This window comes from Ciconia boyciana, chromosome 3, assembly GCF_034638445.1.
Source record: "Ciconia boyciana chromosome 3, ASM3463844v1, whole genome shotgun sequence".
NCBI lineage: Eukaryota > Metazoa > Chordata > Aves > Ciconiiformes > Ciconiidae > Ciconia > Ciconia boyciana.
This window is the reverse complement of record NC_132936.1, coordinates 115,764,620-115,774,655: the sequence shown is the minus strand read 5'-3', so window position 1 is coordinate 115,774,655 and position 10,036 is coordinate 115,764,620. Positions and strand designations below refer to the sequence as shown.

The window sequence follows — 10,036 nt, the reverse complement described above, 5'->3', positions numbered from 1 at the left end:
CCCACGCCCCCCGCGCATGCGCACGCCCCGCGCATGCGCAGGGGGCGCTCTCTCGGTGCGCGGCGACGGCGCCATCGCCGGTGTGTGAGGGGCGGGCGGCGGGAGAGGGAAGGCCTCAGCCATGTCGGGGTCGGCGGGATCTGGCGGGACGGCTGGCTCGGCGCGGAAGCGGCTGATGAAGGAGGAGGACATGACGAAGGTGGAGTTCGAAACGAGCGAGGAGGTGGACGTGACGCCCACCTTCGACACCATGGGGCTGCGAGAGGACCTCCTGCGCGGCATCTACGCCTATGGTGCGCGGCGGGGCGGCACCGAGGGGGATGGGGGGGGGGGGGGGGGGGCGGCGGCGTCGGTGGCGGCACCCGGATGTGGGGCGGCGCGCCTGCGCGGTGAAGCCGCCACCTGCTCGGTTCCGGGTCTGCTCCGCCGCCGCTGACGGTAACGGCCGCCTCCGCAGGTTTTGAGAAGCCCTCGGCCATCCAGCAGAGAGCCATCAAGCAGATCATCAAGGGAAGAGACGTGATCGCCCAGTAAGTGGGGCTGCCGGCGAGGGGGCGAGAGCGCGGCCTGCTCCCGGGTGGGAGGGGCGTGTGCCCTGAGGAGGGTGCGGGCCCTAGAGGCGGGGTGTCAGTCACTCGCTGCCGGAAGCTGGAAGGGAGATCTGTCACCCGTGATCCTCGGCTGCTGCTTGGCAGGATTAGGGAAATCACATCACGAGCGATACGGGGTGAAATTGGCTATCTTGCACTTAGACTGTGATCCTAACAGTTGTTAATGTCAAAGTTTATTAGTTTTAGGTATGTCACTGTAATAAAGATTTAGCCAAGATATTGTGCGTGCACTCAATGAATAGGGCTCTGAGACTCTTGGGAATGTTTTCCATCAAAGCCAGAGAAATACAGAGGCAACTGCAGTCTCAATCAAGGGAAAAAGTAAGCAGAAGAAAATTTGTTATGTCTCTAGAGATGAAGGATATGCATCCCACTGAAAAAAATCCTTTCTAGGTCACTAGTGGGAATTGCTAGCCTTACAAATTGCATTGGCTTATCTACCATTTACTTGAAAAAAAATTATGTACGACAAATTGCAGGAAGTTAAAATGCTGGTCTGCTAAGCAGTAAACATGCCAGAGCTGGGGACCCTGCAACGGAGTGCTCTATCCCTGATACTGCAGTTCTCAAAGCTGCTGGTCTGCAGATCATGCTTGTGATCGTAACAAAACTTTGTCAGGTACACCGTTGGCAACATTGACTTCTTTGCAATGAAGGAGTGGCAAAAGGCAAATGGTGGAATATCTTGAAATTGCCTATATTGTTTGTCCAGACATCCAGGGTATTCACCAAACATCTGTTTCTCAGGTCACAGTCAGGAACAGGGAAGACAGCAACGTTCTCCATCTCTGTTTTGCAGTGCCTGGATATACAGGTAATTTCATAGTGCATGCTAAAAATGTTTTTTAACTAAATTGGTAACATCTTCATCATAAAAGCCTTCATTTTTAGAGTGAATAAATGAAGCTTTACATTGAAATCTTTTAATTATGACCAGTGAACTTCAGATAAATTTATGACTGAAAATTTCACCAGACTCTATTCCGTAACAATTTAACTGTTAAACCCACCTTGACAAAATAAGTTCAGGTAAAGTCTTGTAATTATAAAGTTGGCTTTAACAGCTGACCTCTTTCACATACTTATTAGAGGGCTAAATTAATCTCTCAGCAGGCAGGATTGTCCTCAAACAGTCCTAACAGCATCAGCAACCTGTCTGAACAGTTGGCGCACATTGCACAGAATCAAACCTAGATTTTTGACTGACAGATGTTCGCTTTTGTTCTAGTCAGGAGTATTGTGTCCATCCAACTGTTTTTTAAGTATAACTTGAATGTGTAGATGCTGTTGAATAAAATTATGATTTTCTGTGGGCCAGTACCCTCTTAAATAAAGCTTAGATTCTTATTCACCTGTCACTGCCTGGGGACATAAAAATAAATGTTGCATGTTGTAAATGAAAAGGTCAGCTTTATGCTTCATTTCTGTAAAGTGCTCATAATATTTTTCAGGTGTGACACTTTAAAACGTTATCTTGGAATCCTTGTGCAATGCAACGTTTTTATCTGAACTGAACATATGAAATTGAAGTGATTTAAATTTGTTTCTATTCTTTTGCAAGAAAAGTACACACTTTTATAACTTTTTTCAGAAATCAGGTTGGAATGAAAAATGAGCTATCAAAGCACTGCTGAAGTGCTGTCTTGTCAAAAGTAACTCAATTAAGAGGCTGTTACTGTGTAAATGCAGCTTTCTAGGTGTACTGACCCTTGCAAACACTAGATTTTAGCACAAAATTCTATGATCAGTCCTTCAGATGTGACATTTCAGAGTACTGTGGGATCTGTAATCTCTGTAATGCTTGGATGATATCTGACCTGTGATTAACTGCCATGTGATCACCTGTTTTAATCAGGTTCGCGAGACCCAGGCGTTGATCTTGGCACCAACTCGGGAGCTGGCTGTACAGATTCAGAAGGTAGGAGCATTTAAATTGCCGTCTGTAAAGCACTCGCAAGGCCTGGGGCCAATTCTCAGGTGTTCCCCAGCAGAGCTCAAAGCATAGTTTCTGCTTTTTCTTTCTGTTCCTGAAAGGAATAAGAAATTCTGATAAAGGGCTGGTTTGCTCACCTGCATTATATCCGTTCTTGCTTATGTGACCATATTGGCTAGTGGTGTAAGGTTTTACACATTACTAACTTAATTTTTCAGGACAGCAATTTTAAAGCAGTTGTGATCACTGGGGAACTGACTTCCCAGTGTTTAAAAGCCTGCTGTTGAGAAGGTTTGGGTAACAGATATAAAAAAATCCCTCTGACTGCTTGTGCTTACATCTCTTTTAAAAATACACTGTGCGACTGTGCAGACCTGCATCTCCTCACAAATACAAACTTCATGAGAGCTCAGTTAATTAAGTCATTCCTTTGTATCAACACAGGGTCTTCTTGCTCTGGGAGACTACATGAATGTCCAGTGTCACGCCTGCATTGGAGGGACCAACGTGGGCGAAGATATCCGAAAACTGGATTATGGGCAGCATGTTGTTGCTGGCACTCCAGGCCGTGTGTTTGGTAAGGAGGTGTGGGAGGCTACATCGCCTCCAGGTTCAGACCTGAGTTGAGCCACAGGAACCTCCTGCAACTTTTGTGCGCTTAGATTTGAAATAGAATGAAAATTACATTTATTATGACACCATTAATGTAACATAAATGTGAAGTATAACAAGGTAACAACTTACTGTAGTAATAGCTGGAAAAGACTAGAGAGAAATCGACAGGGATAGTATTTGGATTTTCTCTGTTTATATTTTGCTTTTTATTGTTGAAGTGTTTCTCTGTATGGTGGCATGGAAACAAGAGTATTTTTTAAGCAGAAAATATTACAGTCCCAGGAAATACTTCAGAATCTTGGAGGAGATAGAAGCTGGGTCTATTTGAATGTCAAAGTTAGGTCCACATTTTCTGTGTACTGGCCATCACACTCTCTTTGTTAAATCAGGTGTGCTTGCAGCTAGTACTTTCTGGTTTCATTGCATGAAGATTTTTACATTTCCTGTTCATGGCAGTTACCACAGTGATAGTGTTAGTCTTCAAGCTCCCATCTTCTGGATCTCTGAGAAACAGGCAGCACTTCTTACACAAGCACCTGTCACTGGGAGAACATACAGCTTCACAAGTGAAAAAAAAAAAAAAAAAACAACAACAAAAAATTAGCAGCTGCCGAACTGGGCTGGCTTTGAGCAGCACACTAATAGCAAATACTTTTCTATCGCAGTATTAAGGGATTACACAAAGCCATGTGCTCTTTCAAACAGGATGTGGATTTGCCCAGTCTGTTGACGAAAAGTTCATGTAGCATTTTGCATTTCTCACATCCAACTGCAGTTACTGTGGGAGACTGGGTCACCTCTCCTGTGCAGTTGGCAAATAGCATCCCATGGCTTGGACGCTCAGAGCTTCTCTGCAGTCAGTGCTCCCTTAGCCGGGCTGCAGAGATGTACCCCTAGGTTGCACGGTGCAGTGGGCACTCTGTGGCCCTTGGATGTGCCTTGTGTCACCAAACACCTGTCTCTGTTGGCAACAGGGGAAGTGCCTGTCCCTCCTCCACCACAATGCCCTGACAGCAGCTGGGAGCAGTGTAGGCTTGTTTGCTTTCAGAGCCTTTTCATCTTACAAAGTGAAATCTTACAGATATGATTCGTCGTCGAAGTTTAAGGACTCGTGCCATCAAAATGCTAGTTTTGGATGAAGCGGATGAAATGCTCAATAAAGGTAAAATATTTGTCTCCCTTTTACTTCCTTTCTTCTCACCTCTTCCAGGAGATTTCAGGGTGTCCCAGCTGGCAGTCCCGCTTCTAAAAACAATTGGTTTTGTCAAAGTTAGATGATTATAGTTAATTATAGGCTATAAGAGGTTAAACTACTGAATATGTCGTCTGATTTAGTTGTAGTGTCCTTTTCAATAGTTATAAATACTTGAGCACTGCCTTTCATACTTTACTGTGTACCATGGCCACATTGTAGTCAGTCTGGGAAAATTAGGAAGAGATGAGCAATATGTGACACTGGCTTTGAGTTACTGATTCACTCGTTAATGTTCATCTCATAGTATAGGCCCAATACTGAATTCCAGATCAAATTGTGAAAGAGCAGGATATTCAGGAGAAAGATGTGCTAACTGTTCTGTGCTACTTGCTTTGCTTTTCAGGTTTTAAGGAGCAGATTTATGATGTGTACAGATACTTGCCTCCAGCTACACAGGTGGTTCTGATCAGTGCCACTTTACCTCATGAAATTCTGGAGATGACCAACAAATTCATGACAGACCCCATTCGCATCTTGGTGAAACGGTGAGTGAGTTTCCTTGGAAAGAACAGGAGTCTTTGAGTTGGTCCAGCCCTGGGCAGTTCACAGTACTAACTGATTTAAATGTGCAGTCTCTCTCATGTTCCTTCTCACTATTGCAGTTTGTCTAGGTGTTTGCAGACATCCTCATGTCCTGTTTTCAAGCAGAGGCCAACTCGTCCCTATGACTTTATTCTTGTCCAGTTCTGTTTGCTGCTGCTCAGCCTGACTGCCCCCCGCCCCCTGATCTCCCATGTATAGCAGTCTCTTCTCCTGGAAATCCATCTTTCACACCTACCCAACTCCTGTGCTCCTCCAGAGGATTTTTGTAGGCCTCCTCCATTAATTTGCTGTTATATAGCAAGCCAAGAAAGCCTTTAGTGGACTGATCCTGAATGCCCTTGGAGGTGTAGCTTATATCTGGTGGTGTCACAGGTCCTCATGCACTGGAACTCAGCAGGAGTCAAAAGGAGTAAGTGTAGGCAACCTGACAGGAGGAGCCTCCCTCTTGCCTGATCTCTTACACTGCCCCATTTACCTTTCTTCAGTCTCTTGTCAAGAAGCTTGAATGTAAAAATGATGAGAACAGAAATGTTTCCCTTTGAAGCTGTCTAGAGCAGAGAGGGTGCCCCAGGAGTTCTAGTCTCTGTTGCATGGGTCACCTTGGAGGCCCTTCTTAGAGCAGACTTCTCCAGGGACTTTTCTAAAAAGCTTGGACTTGCGTATAGACCCAGCAACCCACAGCACAGAGGTGATCTCCGTTGAAGCACACCCAGCCCTTCTAACTGCATTGTATGCATTCACCTACTTGTGGTATGGTATAGCTGTTCTTCTTCCCTACAGTGATGAATTGACCCTCGAAGGAATCAAGCAGTTTTTTGTGGCTGTGGAGAGGGAAGAATGGAAGTTTGACACCTTGTGCGATCTCTACGACACACTCACAATCACCCAGGCTGTCATCTTCTGTAACACCAAGAGAAAGGTACAGCAGCCATTAGATGGGCATGTTACTTTCAGAGGGTGACTCAGAGGAGAATGCTAGAACAAACCCAGTTAAGAGGTCTGGCTGTTTCCCCGTTTGGGAATAGTAAGAACAGATGTTAAACATTTGTCTTTGGGATATGCCTGGCTTAAACAACTGGTTATAAGCAGACCTGATAAGAGTTGCCTTTTTAGAGAAGTAGAACTGATTAGGTAAGAATGTGCTTCTAATTGCTTATAATCCCTGAAACAAAATTACATTTTCTGAACAAATGCCCTTAATTCCTTTTAGGGCATAGTGGCTATCATATAGCCGATGCTTTCTAAGGATTATTTACTTCCTTTAGCTCCAGAATGCTTCTTAAAGTGTCTGTCAGTCCTTACCAGCATATGTCTCTGCAAACATTCTCCAAGCACAACTAGCGCATTTGGCTGTCTTGAGCAAAGAGCTAACCCAGGCTGTTTGACTGTGTGCACAGGTAGACTGGCTCACAGAGAAGATGAGAGAAGCCAACTTCACAGTTTCATCCATGCATGGGGACATGCCGCAGAAGGAGAGAGAGTCCATTATGAAAGAGTTCAGATCTGGCGCAAGGTAAACGCCTTAAACAGTGTTGCTTACAGCATTGCTACCTCAGGGCAGGATTTCTTCCAGCATCTGAAGGGAACAGGCCTCAGAAACCCATAAAACCTCTCCTCTCTGACGGCCTTGTTCAGCTCAAATTAGGAAGAGCTCTGATTCCCATCTATCCCCCTCTGGTGTCACAGGGTTGGGAGACTGCCACTTTCCAAGGAGGGATGCTCATACTTACAGGCATAGAATTAGTCTGTTTTATTTTGCTGAAGAGGTTGGGAGTTGCTGCATTCAAAATAAGTGAAGGAAAAAAAATATTTGGGCTCTGTCCTGTATTTTAAACTCTTAGGAGCATCAGATTCTTTCTGAAACATCAAAGCTGTCTTGGTGCTATCTGTCTTCGCTGAAGTTTGGTGATGCTGCATGGAACAGCTTTCGTTGCAGTAAAAGTGTGGATGCTGCCAGTGTGCTGTGGGGAGGAGGAGCATAGAATACCAGGGGATGCCCTGTGCTGGAGACTACAACTTCTCAGCTCTCACACCTACCTCAGCAGGGTGGAACAGCCATAACTGTCCCCTTCTCTTTGCAGCCGAGTCCTTATTTCAACGGATGTTTGGGCTAGAGGCCTGGATGTGCCTCAGGTGTCCCTTATCATTAACTACGACTTACCTAACAACAGAGAACTCTACATACACAGGTAAGCTTGCTCTTCATATGGGAGAGTGTGGCTGGATTACCCTTCCCCAAGGTGGCTCCATTCTGTCTTTCCTTCTCCCTCCACAGAATTGGCCGGTCAGGCAGATATGGCCGAAAAGGTGTAGCAATCAACTTTGTGAAGAATGATGACATCCGCATCCTGCGAGACATTGAGCAGTACTACTCCACCCAGATAGATGAGATGCCCATGAACGGTGAGTGCAGGCCAGCCCTAGCGAGGCTGCTGCCCTCCTCCAGTTGGGAACTGGTGTGCTGCATCTGAAAGAAGATACCAGATGCTTTGTTTTGCCACATGCCTCATTCCCAAGCCCGACCCATCTTTGCTTCCCCTGGGAACAGCAGTAGGTGTGCTGGGCTGTGGCTCTCAGCATACTCGGTCCATACTTATATTCTCTCATTTTCTCTCATTTCAGTTGCTGATCTTATCTGAAGGTCCATGTTTACCAGGGAGTTGTGCTCGTACTATTTGGTAGCCTCCATAATTCTGTTTTGGACCCACATCCTTTTATCACATTGCCAATATGTTCTTGAGTTGAGCTGCACTTGGGAACTTGTGTAAATAATGTCTTTACTCCCACCCATGTTTTTCAATAAAAAAAGGAAGTTTTACCATAACCTGTGCTTAATTACTTTAACCCAAGACAGTAACAGGCAGGGCGTTTTGAGATACTGCCATGCTTGGCTAGCACAATTGAAAAAACATTTGATGCTCAGTATATCTGGGTTCATAAAATGCAGGGCTTTCTGTTCTCCACTATTTCCTTATCACTGTGCCATGCTGCCTGATGTACCTTTTAGTTTCCTTAACTTGACTCTAAGGATCAGCCATCTGCAGGAAAAATCTGTGGCCTGGCCCTAGCCTGCTCTAAGAAAATTGAGTTACAAGAGAACCAGAAAAGAAATTTCCTGTTGTTTATGCCTTTCTGGAGCCAGAAATTACGTCAGTCATTGCTCTGGATAAGTATTTCCCCTCCCGAGGAACCCAGGGACTTAAAGAGGCACTCACCTCACAAGTGCCTACTTTATGCCAGCTGGAGAAATACATTCTAATCAGCATTTCCTGAAGTAACAAAGAGCAAGTATCTTTTATCTTGTTGCCTTCTCCACCCCCTTCTGATGCTGTAGCTTGTTATATCTTCCCAGTCATCTCTCCTAATCTGCCTCCCTACAGCATTACATTGTACTTTGCCAGCCATAGTATCTTCCACGTAGCTTTCCTACCTAGCTCTGCTGTATCCTTTTTGAGCTGTGCTGCTGGTGTGAGGTAAGTTAACATGTTTTACTCTATGCTTTTTCTGTTAATTTGTTTTTTGCTTGCTCAGGGAGGATGGGGGAATCAAGGCCTTGGTACACCAGCAGTTTGCACAGAACTGGAACAGCTCTCAAAGCACCTTTCCTGAGTCAGTAGCAGAGTAGCCCTGGGTAGAGAAAAGTGAGCATCTATCTCCTTTATGGCCCCATGTATTCCACTAGTGAAGTTTCTCTGTTCCCTTTTACCTGCTCTGTGCATGATCCTGTTGTTCTTAACAGTACATAGGCAAAAGTTGAGAAGTACTAACCTTATTTTACTAAGAATACTAATTGTAAGGGGTTGCCCAATAGAGGTGAGGCTGCTACAGCTTCATGCTCCCATGTGCGACCAGCAGCAAGGCCGAGCCAGCATTCCTGGTAGGCGCACACACACAACATGTGCTCACACTGCCCATATAGGTCAACATTCAGCACTGGCACAAACAGCACCCATATCCTCATCCTGTCCTGCACCAGCTGATCAGGATGAAGGTCTGTTAGTGGGAAATAAACACACACACACAAGCTGTGGATCCCTCCAGTGACTGGGCAAGGAGGCTCAGTTCATCCAGTAGCTGGCCTCTGGATCACCAGTCTGCTCCACTAGCTGGCACATGGACCACAGCCCCACTCCAGTTGCTGGTTCAGCCTACCCTTGCACACACCCCCTGTGGATGCCCTCGGTAACTGGCCTTCAGACACAAGTCTATCCTGTAATTTGCCCTTGGAGCCTCTTGTTTCTAGTTGCCTCCCATAGAGAGAGGCACACGCATACAAATAGGTCTCAGTTGAACCCCAGACCCTCCAACAGTTAGCCTGGACTTCCTGGACCCTCCAGTTGCCTCATGCAGAAATGGATGCATATCCAGCCTAGACTTAGGGCTGCTTCAATACCTGGCTCCCAGGCCCCTTTTCCTACTTGCTGGCTAAGTTGGGCTTGATATTCATACACTGACAAGCAACCTCACTCTGCAGTTGCTGGCACTTGCTTTCCACTCCCTCTAGTCTCCAGTTTGCTGACACTCCAAGCATAAAGCCCCTGTGACCCAAGGTCCCACTCCAGTTGCTGGCACAACCCCAATACACACATGCACATAGAATGGAGTCCCTTCTGCCAGCAAGAGGGTGTGAAATGGAGTTAACAGAAAACAGGACAGACATGGCCAGACAAGAACAGTCACCAGCAACCTGTTGCCACATGACCAGCCCCTTTTATCCCCTTAATCTATTTCCCACACTTGCTCCTCCCAAAAGTCACCTTCGCCCCTCCTTTTTCCAACCTTTGATCCCTCCCCCAGAGTTGGGGGGTTTTTGCATTAATTCTGCAACTTCTTGGCACAGTATTCAGGAATTCTCCCCCTACACACCCTGTTTCAGTGCTCTTCTACAAGGGTAGAGTCTGGATAAAGGCTTCCAGCTTCACTGTTCACATCCTGGACAGAGTTCTGCTCTCACCCTCACTGCACAGCAAGCAGGGCATGGCACAGCCTCAAATCTGATTCATACCTTCCCAGACAATGCAAGCAAAGGCAAGCATGGCCCTCCAAGCCCCCTGTGTGGCTCTAGTCGTTTGACTAATA

At 46.0% G+C, this 10,036-nt stretch overlaps 1 protein-coding gene across 1 annotated transcript; it reads left to right on the top strand.

The window, feature by feature from the left end:
- Positions 1–37: 37 nt before the first annotated feature.
- On the top strand, positions 38–7,783 carry EIF4A3 (eukaryotic translation initiation factor 4A3). Its single transcript, XM_072857243.1, has 12 exons — positions 38–293; positions 458–530; positions 1,359–1,425; positions 2,467–2,529; positions 2,989–3,121; positions 4,241–4,321; positions 4,758–4,899; positions 5,738–5,876; positions 6,355–6,470; positions 7,039–7,146; positions 7,233–7,360; positions 7,580–7,783. Exons 1-12 carry the CDS (start codon positions 122–124, stop codon positions 7,594–7,596), a joined length of 1,239 nt encoding a protein of 412 aa, XP_072713344.1. The 5' UTR covers positions 38–121; the 3' UTR covers positions 7,597–7,783.
- The last annotated feature ends 2,253 nt before the right edge of the window (positions 7,784–10,036 follow it).